Raw genomic sequence first — 13772 nt, forward strand, 5'->3', positions numbered from 1 at the left:
GCAGTCTAGTCATAAATCTTTTCAATTCAGAGACACTGGAATGAGGGCTGTTTGTTTTTATGAATGATCAAATTAGAACCTGTTCCACAGCTTTTGTCATGTAAATCTGTCAAAATAATAGTAACTTTCAAAACTCCAAGTGCAAGATGATAGTTTTTAAACCCAAATCCTTATGTTTATAATTACTGAATTTACTAAGATGGCTGGAGTGCTTTATTTGTAGAACTTAGTTGCAGTGGTATGAAACAGTGGTAATATTGTTGGCTCTCCAGAAATGGGTAATCTAGATTTTAGTCCTGTCTCAACAAAAATAGCTAAGTGACTTTAAACAAATAAGCAAACAAACAAAAAAACAATTTTCTAAATTATAACTTAGGTAATTGTAAATTAGTGGTCTTCTTGGTTTCCTGTGAAGTTCAAATGAAAGGTTTGGTATACTGTAAGATATGTATAAGTACATGAATTAGTTTGCTGCTGTTGTGTAGCAGAGTAAATATTTGATGGTTTTCAATCATACCTATGTATTATCTCACAGTTCTGTAGGTCAGAAGTCCAGGTAAAGCCCAGATGGATTCAAGACTCAGAGCTTTAAGACTAGAGTCAAAGTGTAAATTGAGGCTAGGTCATCAGCTTACACAATTGTTTAGATATTTGGCAGAACTCCATTTATTATAGTTGTAGTACTCACACAATTAGTTCTAAAGAAACAAAGAGGATAACTTAAGAGTATCTTTGTACCTTTTTTGTCTCTTTGCAGCTCACCAGTTTAGGTCAGACACATTTTTGATAATCCACCTTTGATTACCTAGATTCACCTGATTAGGACCTATTGTGCATGATCCCTTTCGCCATGTCAAGTTGCATGCAAAGTATCTCAGGACTGTTTTATTAACATACTCTTGTCTAGTTATGGTAAAGGGGGAGGTGATTATGTATGTATAAACGAGAGGGCAGAAATCTTAAAAGAGTACTTTTTAAGTCTGCATACCATCACAATGCTCTCATTAGATTTATACCAAATAAATACATTTATTTGTAAAATGTCATTGTTTAATAAATTCATAGAGCTTATGAGGCTATTCCATGGGACAAAATGCTACCACCAAAACTCATTCCAGAAGAAACAACACTGGAAAAGGCTGCTGACCTTATTTCACAATGTTTTACACAAAAAAGATATGAAGGCAAACCAGCAATAACACAGGTCAGTAAATATTCTCAAGCACAACATTTTTACTATTTAGCTGAACTCAAAATATTTAGCTACAGTACTACTTTTTCATTGCTAAAAATAATTGAAAGACTAGATACATACTTTTGTGGAACTAAAGGTACATAATCAGAAAAATCTTCAATCACTGAAAATGCCTTAATATTATCATTGTTGAAAAATTGTTCAATTTAACTTGTTCTATCATCTATTTAAAGATTATCTCATTCTAAAAAGTCATTTGCAGTGACTATTTTAATTAAAAAATTCAAAACTAGGAGTAAATGATGAAGATAATATTGTGAAATGATTATGATTTTACAGAGAACCTATTCTGTGAACAACCTTTGAAACTGAATCTAGAACTTACCACTGTGCTTCATTTCCAGAAAAGCACATTTTTTCTAAAATAATATTTTTTCTCACCTTTATTCTTTGCATGCCTTTAATCCTCTCTCTGTGTTCCATCCTTCTGAACCTCAGAAGCCTCACTTTGTTAATTAGTGTCTGCTAGTTTTTTTTAATTATTTTATTCTATGAAGTCATCTTCTATGTAAACAGCCAATTTTGTCTTTGTTATACCAACTTCCTTTACTATACATAATTTCCTCAGAATCCTTCCATTTTTGTATAATGGCAAAGTTTTTCTTTCCTCATGTTTGCATATATTTCATCATTGTATGAATAGACCACTTCTTCTTACACCAATCTTTGATCAGTGGACACTTGGATTGTTTCCATCCTAAACATTATAAATAATGGTACAACAAGCAATTTAGAATGTATAATTTTTGATCGATGGTTTTAGTTAAGCCATCTTTAAATAGATGCCAAAAGTGGGACTGCTGGGTCATATTGTATTTCCATTTTTAGGTGCATAAAGGAAATCCAGATGATTTTCCAAGCTATCTGTACCAATTAACATTGCTACCAACAAGGCTTCTTTCTCTCTGCATTCTCCGCAGAACTTTCTGGGCATCTTTTTGTTATGAACCTTTCTAAAAGGTGTGAGGTGATATTTCATTGTGGTTCTGAGCTCCATCTTCCTTATTAAAAGAAATAATAACACTTATTTCCTATTTGGGGGACTATGTATTCATATCTGCGGCTCATTAATATTTTTTATTGTTAAATTGAATATGTTATTTTCTATATTTTGAATGTTAACACCTTATTAGGTGTGCAATGTGTGAGCATTGTGTGTCATTCATTTTCAATCTACTTTTATTTTATATCACAGTCTAAAATATTTTTAAAGATTTATTTAGGTACAGAACTGGGGTATAGGCCAAAGATGCAGGGTCATGAGAAGATTCACCAGAGACAGAGTGGGGAGCAGAGTAGGCTGATCAAAGAAGAGCACTGCTTAATGGAGCTGTGAAAGAGACAGATGAGGTCTGCACTGCCATATGGATTAATTCTGGGGCTAGGTATCGAACCACACCAGAGCAGCTATGGCCAGTTTGCAGTGCTATGGACTAACCAGTAGTGCACTAGGGAGGGCTGTAAAATATTTTTTTAACTTGAGTAACTCCAAGTGCATATTTTTGCTTTTAGTTCCCTTACAATAAGGGACACATCTCTAAAGTCATCTTTATCATTGATGTCATGATGAATCACTGAACTGTTCATATATTTCATTGTTATAGGGTTTTTGTTTTGTTTTTATAAATCTTTAATCCATTTTTACTTTATTTTTGTACATGGAGTTAGAAAGTGATCCAACTTCCTTCTTTTACATAACAGTCCAGGTTATCAAATACCACTTACTAGACATTCCCCTTTCCCCATTGTATGGTCATGGTTTCTTTATCATGAATTTAAGTATTGATAAGTATATTGGTATGTATACATATTTGTATCTGTGCTGTTAAGTCATTTCCACTTATTCATGTGTCTATTTTTATTTAATACTATATTGCTTTAATTATTTTTATAGAGTAGTTTAAAGTTAGATAACAAGATGCTTCCATCTTTTTCTCCCGTTTTGTCAGGTTTGGCATGGCTATTTGGGGCCTTTTAAGTAGTCTTGAATTGTTTATTTGGGATTTTTCTTGTTTCTTCACATAGATCTGAATTGCAATTACCATCCCTCCTTTTATTATTTCTTTATTTATTTCTATATAGAACTAGGATGTAGGTCAGAGGTGCAGAGAGTGAGAGGATTCACCAGAGACAGTGTAGGGAACAGAATAGGCAGATCTGCTGAAATATATATTACTGAGGGAAACAGTAGTGGAACAGGAGAGTTCTACTGTACCATGTGGGTCAGGTCCCTGGCCAGGAATCAAGCACAGGCCATCAGTGATAGAACTGAGACTTACCCTGTAAGCCACCAGGGAGACGCCTAATCTTCCCTCTTATGACTACTTTTGCTGTATCCCATACATTCTGACAGTTTGTGTACTCATTTGCACTAGTTTCAATATTTTCTTATTTCTTCCTTAATTTTATCTTTATTCCAATACTTATGGAGCAGCATTTGCTTTGTCTCCCTCTAATCATATCTTTTTTTTTTTTTAAGATAGTTGTTCTTTAGCTTGAAGGCATTATGGTAAAAAATAATGCTTTCTAGATAAGATTTTAATATTTGTAGTTTTATTGACAATTGACTTCTCTCCCAACATATGGCTGATTCTTGATTTTGCCCGATACACACTTGAAAATTATGTGTGCATTGATTTCTATGTGACCTGTTTTATTGATGGGATAGCTCCACATTTAAGACTATTATTTCTTAATATATACTTTACTTTATTGATTTTCCTGCAGTTGTAAGTAGAGTATTAAAATCTTCAAGGTATAATTTACCATATCTCTCTTTACTTCTATTTATAACTGTCCAATATAGTGTGGTGCTCCATCATTTGTTGTATATTATTTATAATGTTTAATTTAATTAGGTTTTTAATCACAATGCAATAAATATCTCTACATCTTGTCACCCTTTTTAACTGGAAATCAATTTTATATGATACAAGTAAAGATGTTCTTGACAGCTTTACTTATTGCCATGTGCTTACTGAATAGTTTCCCCATCTTTAACTATAAATTTGAAATCTATTCAACTACTCTATACCTTTTAATTAGTGAATTCAAATCTTTTACATTTAATATTATTTTTGAGATATCAGAACATATTGCCTTTGAAATATTTTTTTTAGTTTTTATTTTTTTACATTTTCCTGATGATTTGTTTAGGTCCATTTCCAATGCCCTATGCTGTATTTCAGCAGCAGGTGTGACAGAAGAAGTCAGTTGTTCTATATGTGGGTCAGCTACGTGGCTGAGAATTGAACACAGGCCACAGTGGTGATAGATCTGAGACTTATCTAAACCACTAGGGAATGCCATTTTTTTTTATTATTACAAAAGTTTATTTTTACATCATTTTGTACATTTTTTTTCCATTTCAATTGTAATCCCCGCGGGTTTCCCATCACCAAGTCACCCATGTGCCATCACCATAATCCCGTGCATTTCCCTCCCCCCACCCCGTTTTTGAACCCATTCCCCACTCCACCCCCACAAAATGTCTCTGGTATATGGTTGTTCATTATTTTTGTTATTTTCCACCTGGTCCATTATACTCCTGCTATGAGTGAAACCATCCGGTATTTTTCTTTCTCTTTTCTGGCTTATCTCACTAAGCATGATCTTTTCTAGCTCCATCCAAGTTGCTGAAAAAGACATGTGTTTCCCTTTTTTGGTTGCTGAGTAATATTCCATTGTATATATGTACCACATCTTTTTAATCCAGTCATCTACTTTTGGGCATTTGGGCTGCTTCCATGTTTTTCCAATTGTAAATAAAGAACAATAAACATGGGGGTACAAGTATCTTTTTCAATCAATATTTTTGTGTCTTTTGGGTAGATACCGAGGAGTGGGATTGCTGGGTCATAGGGAAGCTCCATTTTTAGCAGTTTGAGGAACCTCCAAACAGTTTTCCATAGTGGTTGTACTAGTTTGCAAGGAATGCCATATTTTTTAAGTAAAATCTCTCTACTTTTTTATATCCCTCCAACAAACCACCTGTTCTCTTTCTTACACCATCTGTCTCCTACCTCATTATTTTCATCCTTTCCTCTATTCCCTCTGGTAACCATTATCTTCTTTATTTTTTGCCAAGTTTGTATTTTTATTTCTTCTATTGTTTGTCTGTAATTGGTTTGGTTTATTTACTTTCTCCAGATGAGTGAAAGCATTCAAAATCTGTCTTTCACTTTTGATTTACATCACTCAACATAATCCGTATGGTATTATTTTTTGGAACGCTATACATCTTGAATCAGAATGACTAATTAATTTTCCGTATTGAGATGACGCTTCATAATTATTTATTTAAATACATTTACTATGTCTTTCATGTTCGCTTTCCTTCTGGAACCCTCATGATACAGATACTATATCTTTTTATGTTATAATAAATCAGTTTTACTATATTTTCTCTATTTTTAACTTATTTTTCCCTTTTTGTTCTATTTATATGTTCTCCAACACTGTGAATTTAGGTTCCATAATTCTCTATACTACTTATATTTAATATTGTGGATGTTCTCTCTTGTATTTTTAAATTTAGCATTTTTTTAGTTCATTAGTTCTATTAATAATGGTAGCATAATTATCTTTATGATGTCTTCTTTTTGATGTTTACTGGTTTTCTTAATTCACCAACATGATTATGATATCTACCTTAAATTTGTTATTACTCATATTATACAGCTCTGATGGAGTAAGACTTCTCTTGGGGGAAGGGAGTTGTTCTAGTATTTGTAACATATTCTAACATTTCATTTTTTAATTTTTATAATTGTAACAGGGAGTTGCCTTTTCTAATTTGAACAAATTGACTTTATACGACCTATTTATATTTTATCCAGTGTCTTTAGGTGTCTGTTATTTCATGGATGGATGTGTGGGCACTGGCCCCAATAAGGATTAGTAAGAAGGAACCAGGGCACAGAAAGATTGCCCCAAATGAGAATCAAGATTTCAAACTTCTTACAGTGTTTTAGATCCCCTTATTAGCCAACTCATGGCCAAACATCATTAAAAGGCTCACATCAGGGTCAGCCTCTTGCTTTTGATTGAGCAGTAGATGTAGCACTAGGTAAGAACTATAGCCAAGAACAAACTAGAAGCTTTTGTTTTACCAGTATCAAGCCATATCCTGGGGTACTTGTTTCTGTTATTAATAACCAGGTTCTTCAAACTGTAGCTAGTGATAATATTCAGTTGTCTCTGATTTGGTCATGGCTGGCTGTAGAGGTCAGGCAGATTTTTTTTTTTTTAATCACAATCACATGTTGCCTCATCTAAAAAGAGACACAGGTGGTAGTATCTGGCTCTGCCCACTAGCTCAGGCTCCAACTGACTTAGCTGACAAACACCACTCTGTGCCCTGACTGCTATAGTTCTCTAGTGGTGTAACCTGTGTTCTTCATGCCAACTCTGTGTTTTCTACAGTGCAGTGCTTGTTTTTTAAAGTCTGTGAGAGTGTATGTGCTCTTGAGTTTACATAATGCGCTCCTCCCTTTGTGGGCTGTACTGCCTCAGTATTGCTGTAAATTCAGTATAATTAGTTTTCCCTACCCATGTCATTGCTATTAATATATGATATATTCATCAATTTAGCTTTCAGAGGTTGCTATTTTGTTTAGATGTAATTTGTATATAGAGGAATGGAGCCCAGAATCTTGAGTCTTCTACAAGTTTCTGGTCTCCCTCATTACCTCTTTATATTTTTAAGGCGAAATGGAAAAATCCTTGAATCATAGAGTTCTCATTATTTAATAAAATAAAGCATACCACACAAGTGTTACCCACTCTTTTCATTTCTGAGTATCAATTTTATCGCATGAATCATTCTGTGCACATCACAGAGTACTTTTCCTAAAGTATGAATCTCTTCCTATTTCTCCTCTAATTAAAACCCATCATTTTTAAATGTGATCACTCTTTAAAGTGATCATTGCTTTTAAATCCATCTCTCCTTGATATGACACATATCTAATTCTCTGTTACTCACTCATTACAACCTTCCTAGCTTCATCTCTTCTTTTTATTTTATATATTTTTGAAGATTTATTTATTTATGCACACAAGAGCTGAGGTGCAAGCAAGTGGTTGGGGCTGGGTGAGAACATTCATCAGATACAGAGTGGGGAGCAGAACAGGTTGATTGACTGAAATATACTGTTTAGGGGAGCAGTGAGTGAAAGAGAAGAGGTATGCTGTGACATGTTGGGCAGCTCCCTGGACGGAATCAAACTTGTGCTATAGGGTGGCAGATATCTTCATAGTGTTGTGGCTTAACCAGTTGAGCCACCATGGAGGCCCTCCTCATCCTTTTATTCTTCCACTCACACACATTCCCTCCACAATGTACTCTGGCATATTTTTATTTATACTGAGTTGCTTTCAAAAAATTCAAAGTGGCATGCTCTTCTGCAGGTGCTGTCTTTTTAAAAATAATGTTTGAGGAAAATGTGTACTCAGATTTTTTGGGGTGCAATGTTCTATGGCTGTCTGTTAGACCCATGAGGTCTAGGTCCTTGTTGAGAACTTTAGTGTCCTTGCTTATTTTTTGTCTTGTTGATCTGTCCATTGTTGAGAGTGGCATATTGGTCTCCTATTATGTGTGTATTTTCTCTAATATGCATTTTCATAGATGACAGTAGTTTCCTGATATATTTTGGTGTTTCTTCACTTGGTGTATATAAGTTGATGATTGTTATGTCTTCTCGCTGAATTGCCCCTTAAATCATAATGTAGTAGCCATGTGTCTCTTCTTTTAAACTTTTTTAGTTTGTAGTCTATTTTACCTGATATAGTATACCTCTTCCTGCCTTCTTTTTGGTCCATTTGCTTGTAGGATTGTTTTCCATCCTTTTACTTTCAATCTATTTTTGTCTTTGTAGTTCGATGTGTTTCCTGGAGACAGCAGAAAGTTGGGTTCTGTTTTTTAATCCAACCTGCAACTCTATATCTCTTTATTGATGAGTTTAAACCATTTACATTTAGAATTAATATTGACACATTGAAACCTATATTTGCAATTTTGTTTCTTTTTGTGCTTTTATTACTTGTTTTGATCCTTCTTATTCATCCCTCTGCTGACTTTGGCTTAAGGACTTCTTGTATTTTTTGGAATGGGGGCTTAGTTGTGACAAAATTGTGGAGTTTCTGTTTGTCTGGAAATTGTCCTTATTTTTTCATAGGGGAAGGAGATAATGTATTCTTGGTTGACATTTGATGTCTTGGAGTTTGTTTAACATTTCCCTCCACTCTCTTATTGTCTATAGCGTTTCTTCAGAGAAGTCTGATGTCAGCCCAATTGGTTTTCCTTTATAAGTTGTTTTTCCCCTGTTGTCAGTCTCATTAATTTTTTCCTTGTCTTGGCTTCCTGACGGCTTTGCCATTGTGCATTTTGCTGTATTTCTCCTTTCATCATGGTAGTTTGGTGTTCTCACATCTTGTCTGTCTGTTTTCATCTCCTTCTTCATACTTGGGAAGTTCTCTTCAATTATCTCTGTGAATATTTTCTGGAGTCCTTGGCTTTCTCCTCACCTTCTGGGAAACCTTTAACTCATGATATTTCCTCATAGTTTCAGATGGTTTCTTCATTTCCTTTCCTTTTTATTTCTTTCTCCTTTTCTGTTTTGATTCTTCTTATTTCTATGTCTTTGAGGGTGCTAATTCGTTCTTCCATTTTATCTCTTCTGTTTTCATGCTTTCCCCAGAATTCTTTATCTCCTCTGGTAGTCTTTTAATATCCTGTGTTCCTCTTATTTCCTTTTTTAAGGTCTCGTTTTTGTTCTTCAATTCATTGATTATTCATCTCATATCATTTTTTTCCCTTTTAATGGTCTTTATGTTTGTTAATCACGATGATTCTAAATTCTCTATCTGATAGGCTGAGCAGTTCTCTATATTTTTGTTGATTTCTGATGACTGATCTTTTTGTGGTGGATTTTTCCCCTGTAGGCTTGCTTGGGTGTTTGTACTTTTCTTCTCCCTGTCATTTGTTTCCTAATGCTTTCTATGTATTGAGACTCTTTGTTGCTAGTATTGGCTGGTATTCTTTCTGGGGTGACCAAAGATTGTTATTTAGACTGGTCAAGGTATAATGTGCCAATCCTCCATAGGGGTGATGATGTTGTCAGTATGGTATTGAGTATGTGTGTCGTATGTAGTAAATTGCTCTATCTCTTTCCATTGTTGTGTGTGTGTGTCTGGGCGGGGGTGGGGGGAGTGAGATTCCTAGTTTGTGATTGTGATTGGGGGCTACACATTCTTATTGGTGGCAGTGGTCTCTTGATTCCCTGATTTTGTTAGGGGAGCTTTGTGCTCCTGTTGGCAGTGACCCCAGCCTGACATGGTTTCCAATTTGGATGAGATACTATGTGCTAGTAGTGATGTCTCTGCTACCACCCAACTTCTAGTTATGACTAGGTGCTGTGCACTGCCTTTTATTACAGAGGAACCCTGCCTGTTTCAGTGAGCTACAGCCTCACCCTACAGCTCTTCCTGTTACTGACTGGGAACTGAGCATAGGCTGTCCCACCCTGCCCAGCCCCCAAAGTCCTGGGAAGTGAAAGCCAACTCTCCCTGTTCAAGAAAGGGACACACTTGTTTCAGCACCTGCAGCCACACCTTGCCACTCTACCAGCTTGTGGCCAGGAGCTCAGCACAGGCTGTCACATCCCACCTGACCCCTAAGTTTTTTGGGAGCAAAAGCTCAAGATGCCTGTTCATGGCAGAGACTGGACTGTTTCAGCAACAGAGGCACACCCTGGTCAAGACCAATGCTGGATGTTGTACCTTGCCTGGATTCTACTATCAGAGAATTGCCACTCAAGGAGGGAGCAGTTTCAGGGGACTATGTGTTCCCACAGTTTGTACCAGGACCCTGACCTGCCCACAGTGTTGGCAAGAAGGCTGAGTCTTATCCTTCCCACAGGTCTTAGCCCTGTGGATCTGTGGTAGTCCCTCTCCCCTCCACACAAATCAAACTGCTGACCTTTGTTTCTCTCTCTGGGGTTTTTATATGTTTCCACTTTCCCAGTTGCTTTCAAGTATTTTCTCTTCCTTTTCTTTCCTTGGTTGCGGTGTTCTGGGTTTGTAGGTGGAGTGGGGGGTGGATTGGATCCTTGTCAATACTTTCCACTCATATCTTCCATTGTTTTCACCTTCCTCCTTTTTCCTCTGTGTTGCCAATTATGTTCATAATGTCTGAGATTTTCCTGGAGTTTGCTGCGGTTTCTCCCTTAATCACTATATCCAAGAGAGAACTTAATCCCGTGACTTTTCGCTGCCTTGTTGGTCAGCTTTTCATTTCTTAGCTTTCTGTTATCTTTTAGTTCCACTGAGCTGGAACTCCATTAATATGCTGAAATCCAGTGACCTTAATGAAGTTTTGTTAACTTCATACAAAATCTTTAGGACTGAAAAGGAGGCCAATTGTTTTGAAATATAATTCTATATATGGACTCCAAATATATTGATAAATCACTGATTTGATTTTTAAATATTTTATATATTTTTACATCATTCTTCATTTTTATACAATATATGCTTTATCATTTCGTGTGTGGTTCCCAAGAATTTCCACCACTAGTTCACCTGTGTACCATTACCATTGTCCCTTGTGCTCTTCCTACAGTGAGATAAACCACTGATTTAGAATCCATATTATCTTAAGCAACTTCTTCAAGTTTTACAGAGGGGGGCAAAAAAACATAATAACGAGATACAAAAAAAACTTTATGTAAAGTCTCAGCATGTGGTTTTCAAATTGAAATTAAAACTCAATTAAAGTAAAAATATATGTCTTAATTCTTATAGTTATGTTTAGGATATCTCAAATATTTTACAATATTTTTTTTTAAACTTGGTCATTTATTATTTATTTTTTGGTGTTATATTATACTGGTATCCAAAGTCCTTCCCAGGAAGATGAGGTTCAAAGCTCAGGATCTGGGCTTAACTGGATAAGGGAGAAATCTGAGTTGGATTAAAATTTTCACAATCTCTGGAATGAAAAGCAAAATCAGATCTTGCACAAAGACTTTGATACAAAGGAGATGGATAATGGACAGATTCCAGCTGTGCATTGAAAACAAACTGAAATAAAGAATGTGGGAGCTGTGTGACAATCAGGAGTGGATTTGGAGCAAACCAGAGTGACTGAAGATGTTTGGAGAATGCTTTTCATTATGAGTCAAAGACATGCCATAGGGTGCAGGCATAACTGTTAAGAACACAGTTACTTATATATTAGAAATTATTATAGCAATTGATGCATGCATACTAGTAATTTGTTTATTAAATGCTGCCATTCATTTTGATGATCATTTTAGATGGTTGGTGGACTCTGGGACCGATTTCAAACAAGACCATTGCTGGTACCAGTAAAACCAGTTACTTTGTAAGTTTTATCTCTTACTTTTTTCATTACCAGACTTTTTACTATCACATGCTTATAATTAAGAATCTGACACACTAGCCCATGTGTTACAGAAAGTTGAGGGCTGTGTATTCTAGAGAGCACTCCAAGAGGTTTCAGGCTTCCATTCCTGTGACAGGAGGAAGAACCTAAATACCAAATCAATCACTGACCAATGTTTACTGATTTCTTTAATCTGCTCTTAACTGTTCTTAAACTGTAGACTACTAAATAGTTTAAATTTATAACACAATCTTTTCAAAATAAGGGATAATTTATAAATCATTTGGTATTAAGTATTATAATTTTGCAAAATCTATTGACTTTAAGGGACTATAAATTGTTTTCTATCAAGTTCTGTAATATGTAGTTTTTTGTATTCTATTGATGCTAGAAGGTATGAGTTTATTACTAATTCTTACACATGTAATTTTGGGCATGTGTCTAAACATTTGATGTTTATGCCTGTGGAAATGCCCTTATTTTGTTTCTTTTTTGTTTTCACTAAAAAACATAGTCCAGATCAGTATGTATTGTATTTTGTTCCATTTATTTGTGAATATTTCATATTTATGAAAATAAATAAGAATAATATAATCTGTGTATCTACTTATAATTAAAGAGCTACCAATACATTGGATAGCCATATGCATTTATTTTCTCATGGGTCATCATTATTCTGTACTCAATGTATCACATTTGCATATATGCCTTTAATCCTGAAAAAATATGTTTTTTAACCAGTATATGTCATTGTGTTTCCTGTTTGTAAGCCCAATAAAAGTGGTATCACATGTTTTATTATTCAACTTAACACTTCTGTCCAGTATTGTGTTTGTAAGATTCATACTTATTGAGTCTCTATGTGTAGGCATACATTTGCACTGTTTTATAATTTTCCATTGAATGGCTATACCTCAATTTATTCATCCATTCTCATAATTTTTTAAAAAGATTAATTTATTTCTTCATACAGAATTGAGGTACAAACCTGAGGCACAGGGGAGGTGAGAGGATTCACCAGAGACAGATTAATTTATTTCTTCATACAGAATTGAGGTACAAACCTGAGGCACAGGGGAGGTGAGAGTATTCACTAGAACAGGCAGGTCACTGAAGTACACTGCTGGGGGGAGCAGTAGACAGGCCAGGAGAGGTCTGCCACACCATTTGGATCACCTCCAGGGCTGAGGATCAAACCCACACTGAAGTGGCTGCAGCCAGCTTGCAGTGCTGCATCCTAACCAGTTGTGCCACCAGGGGAGGCCCATTCTCATAATTTTTTAAAATAAAATCTGTATTGCAGTTGGAAACAATATCCCCAATATTCTTATACCCTACTATAAACACATTTCTGGAATTTGCATACAGAAACATATCTAGAATTGCTGTCTCAAGTTGTGAACATTTTTATATTCTACATATAGTAACATCCTTCTGAACATGAAATATATATATTTCCTTATTCACTTTTTTTTTCTAAAATGCTTAGAGTTTTGCTTTCATTAGTCCCTCTTTAAATCACTTGCTGTTGACTATAACAGTGTAAATTGGGGGTTCATTTTCACAACATGATTAAGTACTTATTCCAGCCTACTTTGACAAGTATATTTACTAAGTAATTTAATGATTTTTATTCTGTTGGTTTCAAAAATAAGTAGTGAGCCACTATAAGAATTTCATAAAATTAGAACAGAAAATATAAGAAGGTGTTACATGACAATTTAAACAGATCTGTGCATTTTTCAACAAATATGGACAATTATAAAAGTAGAATGAGACTAACAATCTTAAATTTAAAAAACTAATCTTGTCCACAATGAAATTATTTCATCTTTTTGTCATCTGGAATGTCGCCTGGCTTTCTGATTTTGGGATAGTTGATTCTGTTATCCTCTCACCAAAGGGACAAATTTGAACATTTAATTTTATGTTAACTGACTCCACATTTCATTGGAGGAATGCTTTTTTACCACACTACAATCAGCAAAATGAGTGTATTTTTGAATAAATTACAGTTAGTAAGAAATAGTATCAAAAAACAACATTTTTCAAATCTTTGAAAAATTTCACCATTTAAATAAGATTAAATTACCTTTTTTATTTTTTATT

General features: G+C 34.9%; 1 protein-coding gene across 1 annotated transcript in view; it reads left to right on the plus strand.

Moving 5' to 3' along the window:
* Positions 1 to 13772, plus strand: part of LOC101630708 (chromosome unknown open reading frame, human C7orf72) — a 63876-nt gene that overhangs the window by 19695 nt on the left and 30409 nt on the right. The window contains exons 4-5 of the mRNA XM_004694484.1: positions 1066 to 1204; positions 11575 to 11642. Of these exons, the coding sequence (XP_004694541.1) occupies positions 1066 to 1204; positions 11575 to 11642 (207 nt within the window). The remainder of the gene's footprint in view (positions 1 to 1065; positions 1205 to 11574; positions 11643 to 13772) is intronic.

This window comes from Condylura cristata, unplaced genomic scaffold, assembly GCF_000260355.1.
Source record: "Condylura cristata isolate star-nosed mole 26May11 unplaced genomic scaffold, ConCri1.0 scaffold00044, whole genome shotgun sequence".
Lineage (NCBI taxonomy): Eukaryota > Metazoa > Chordata > Mammalia > Eulipotyphla > Talpidae > Condylura > Condylura cristata.